The sequence below is a fragment of the Portunus trituberculatus genome, chromosome 32 (assembly GCF_017591435.1).
Source record: "Portunus trituberculatus isolate SZX2019 chromosome 32, ASM1759143v1, whole genome shotgun sequence".
NCBI lineage: Eukaryota > Metazoa > Arthropoda > Malacostraca > Decapoda > Portunidae > Portunus > Portunus trituberculatus.
This window is the reverse complement of record NC_059286.1, coordinates 1,675,409-1,679,286: the sequence shown is the minus strand read 5'-3', so window position 1 is coordinate 1,679,286 and position 3,878 is coordinate 1,675,409. Positions and strand designations below refer to the sequence as shown.

Here is a 3,878-nt window from a genome sequence, read left to right as displayed (position 1 = left end):
AAGCAGCACTGGAATCACTGGCTACAGTGCATGAGGTTCCCGTGGGAGATATCGAGAAGAAAATTCATAATTTAAAAAGTTCGTTCTACCGAGAGCGAAAAAAAGTGAAACATTCGAGTGGGCAGTCTCCTAAGAAATCCACATGGTTTGCATATGAATATTTATTATTCCTATTACCATTTAATGAATCTAAAGGCAGCCGGAACACAGATTCGGAGGATACAATCCCAAATACGGGAGAAAAGGAAGATGAGGTAAGTGAATAATAGTTTATTGAACATTTCAATTACAGTTAGCTACATATTGTTGCATATTGTATTTATAGCAGTTACCCACAAAACTAATTTGCTGTTAATAATTATAAAGAAAATGTATGTATTAGGTATACTAAAACATTCTGATACTGTCAATTACGAGCAAAAGATTAACTAACATTGTATTAGATAGGTATGCTATTGAACTTTAGTCTGTGATTAGCTATTGTACACATGATCTACGATATTAGATTATGGCGTCATACTGCCAAGGCACAGTTCCCTGTTCAGAAACAAAATAGCTGCAAAATTCATCACGGATTTTATGTAAGTTATCCGAAGCTCTTCGTGGAACATGCATCAAATCCAACAAACGATCACATTCATTGATGTCTCTTCTCCAAGATCCTGCTATCATATTGCCATCTGTGTCACAAGAGTCGAAACTTCCAGGAGGCGTGTAGCTCTGTCTTGAAACAGAATTCCTGCGTAAAAAGTTGTGCAAATATATGCATGCTAAAACCACAGATTCAACTTTACATGGTTGTAAAGCAATGGGCTTAAGAAACACTCTGAATTTACATGACATTATTCCAAACACATTTTCTATGATCCTTCGAGCTCTACTTAGTCTGTAGTTGAACACTCGTTTAGGGATGTCTAATGCACGACCAGGGTATGGTTTCATCAAGTATGAGGACATAGCAAAAGCGTCATCTCCTACTAGAACATACGGTACCGGCTCCGTTCTACCTGGTAATGCCTCAACACTGGGTACATGTGCCGAATTGTTCTCTAGGGTATTATACAATGAGGTGAACTTAAAAACACCCCCGTCAGAAATGCGGCCTTGACACCCAACATCAGCGTACAAAAAGTTGTAGTTACCATCTGCAACACCAAGCAACACTATACTAAAGGTGTTTTTGTAGTTGTAATACAAACTGCCGCTATGGGCAGGTGCAATCATCTGAATGTGCTTGCCATCAATGCTCCCTAAGCAGTGTGGAAAATTCCATCTTGTCTCGAAGTCATTAGCAACAATTCTCCATTCAGCTTCGGAAGATGGTTTCTGCAATAAGAAAGTAATAACAATAATTAATCATTTTTAAACATTTCGTACAGTGAAAGTACCTATGCTCATCATTTAGAAAGTTTTCACCGAATATTTCCCGATCATTGGTTGTAACGTAAAAGGTGCATACGTAGAAAGGAACAATGTACTATCGGACAGACAGACGGACAGACAGACGGACAGACAGACGGACGGACACGCCTCGTTTAATAATATATATGATTTGTGTTTCAGGACCGCTCTGGGAATGCGGACATGGAGGTTCAAGTAGCCGCTGAGGAGCAAGGAACTACTTCTAATAATGAAGAAATTGAAGAAAAGGACGATGGCCACCCATTCCAAACTCCAAGAATACCTCCTAAACGTGCCCGAAAGAGTGGAAGCTCCCCTGTGATTGAAGCTGTAGATTGCATGAAATCTCTCTCACACATTGTTTCTGCGAGAGATGAGAATACAGCATTCGGTGAATTCGTTGCAAATAAGATGAAAAACTGCAACAGACCCAAGGTGGAGATTTCTTTAGCTCAGCGTTACATCAACGATATCTTATTTCGATTGGACATGGGACAGTTATCTGAAGACATTCAAGCTATGCAGAACACATATCCATCTTCCGCCCGTGTCTTATCACATTCACCCCTGTCAGACTATTCACATCTCAGTTGTCATTCATCTCCTGTTCCACCTTGCTCATCATCAGCTACACCGTATGTATCACCTGTTCCTGATCAACAATCACAGTCAGCAGCGTCTGTATCACCTGTTCCTGATCAACAATCACAGTCAGCAGCGTCTGTATCACCTGTTCCTGATCAACAATCACAGTCAGCAGCGTCTGTATCACTTGTTCCTGATCAACAATCACAGTCAGCAGCTGGTACCAGGGATTATTTAGACGTGGTAGATTTGTTAAAATTGTAATATGCAAAATAAATATGCCTAAAGTACTAAAAGAATGTCAAGGAAATTATTATTATTTTGTTCATTAACTTCAGCATTATCACACAAGCTTGTATTGTATTTTATTTGAAAGTAATGTGGTGCATTGTATCATGCAGTTGACATAAAATATTGTTTTTATTTTAATGTCTATAGTTCATGTGTTACTCGAAACGTTCGAGAACAGTAATTATTACTGGTAATGCTTTATTTCTGTTTATGTCATTTGTTGCTTACATTCTCTGATTGTAATGGAAAAAGGAATCACATGTTATTTGTTAAAACAGAACATTAATAAAATTGTAAGTCTGAATTTGTTATAACTACATACCTTCACATATTGTTTCAGTGCTGAAATAATTGCTTCGCAAACTTCTGGGACTATTTGTGATATTGCCTGTTTTGATATCCTGAATGTGTACATGAGGCTTGCGAAGGAGTCTCCACTTGCAAGGAATCGCAGTGTGACACCAAGTCGAACAGACGCTGGTATTGTTTCTCTAAATTTGGTGTCCTGTTTCATTATTTGCCCTCCGACCATCAGAAGTAACTCTTCGAAATCTGTAGGTGTTAGGCGGGTGAAATTTGTGAAACCCGTGGCGTCGTTCAGTTTCAATTTATCCAATAGTCCAACAGCAAATCTCGGCCCCTCCTCAAACAAATCGCGACACCACCAACGTTTGCGTTTTCTGTTTCTTCCATCTTCATCGGCAATTATCACTAGGCACGCGCTCACCCCGCACAGAGCAATGTCCTCCATGACTGCCGAGCAGAAACTACATGAAAAAATAACAATGGTAGTGTGGACGCTAAACGCTCATGCAACGGTGTCGAGCGACCGTATATAAACAATGTCGAGCCACCGTCTATATACGGTCGCTCGACAAGTCGCGCGACGAGGTATGCAGGTGTGTACTAGCCTTTTAACAGTCACGGTCTACCCAGTAGCAAGCCAGCTACTCAAACAGGAGGGCACAACTCCCAGACCGATGACTAGTGAGTACTTCTAACGCACAGTCCAGCACACACGTCTCTTCCTGTGCCCAGAGCGCACGTGTTACCTCAGCTGAAGACTGGCTGGTACTGACTCGCTGGCCAGAGCAGGGTTGCCAGGTGGTTCCAACATTTTGTGGCATTAATTTGGGTTAATTTTGGCATTTTTTGGCAACACTAATGCCCAAGTTGGCAAACATTTTGGCAATAAAATATATATATATATATATATATATATATATATATATATATATATATATATATATATATATATATATATATATAGAGAGAGAGAGAGAGAGAGAGAGAGAGAGAGAGAGAGAGAGTTACATTACAATGGAAGAATATTCTTCTACTTCATCTCTATGAAAACGAAGAATTTTTATCAATGTAAAACCAATAAATTGGAAATAAGTAACTACATACCAGTCTTAAAAAGTAAGGGATAAAGTCTAGACATGTGTCCAGACACCTTTTTCGAAAATTATTAAGTCATAGGCAGGAGGAACAAAACTAAATAATTTCTTATTCCAGGAATTAGGCAATTCTCCATCAATGTGAAACCTTTACCATCTTCATCCACATCAAAACTAGGTTAATCATACATATACTAACAT

General features: G+C 39.2%; 1 protein-coding gene across 3 annotated transcripts in view; it reads right to left on the bottom strand.

The window, feature by feature from the left end:
* Positions 1–254: 254 nt before the first annotated feature.
* LOC123511938 (UDP-glycosyltransferase UGT5-like) overlaps positions 255–3,878 on the bottom strand; it is a 28,834-nt gene continuing 25,210 nt past the window's right edge. For 2 of the 3 annotated variants that reach the window (XM_045268044.1, XM_045268045.1), the window contains exon 6: positions 255–1,326. In XM_045268044.1, coding sequence (XP_045123979.1) covers positions 502–1,326 — 825 coding nt within the window. In that variant the 3' untranslated portion in view covers positions 255–501. Of the gene's footprint in view, positions 1,327–2,599; positions 3,352–3,878 lie in introns of those variants that run through there. The other variant, XM_045268048.1, reaches the window with a different exon arrangement.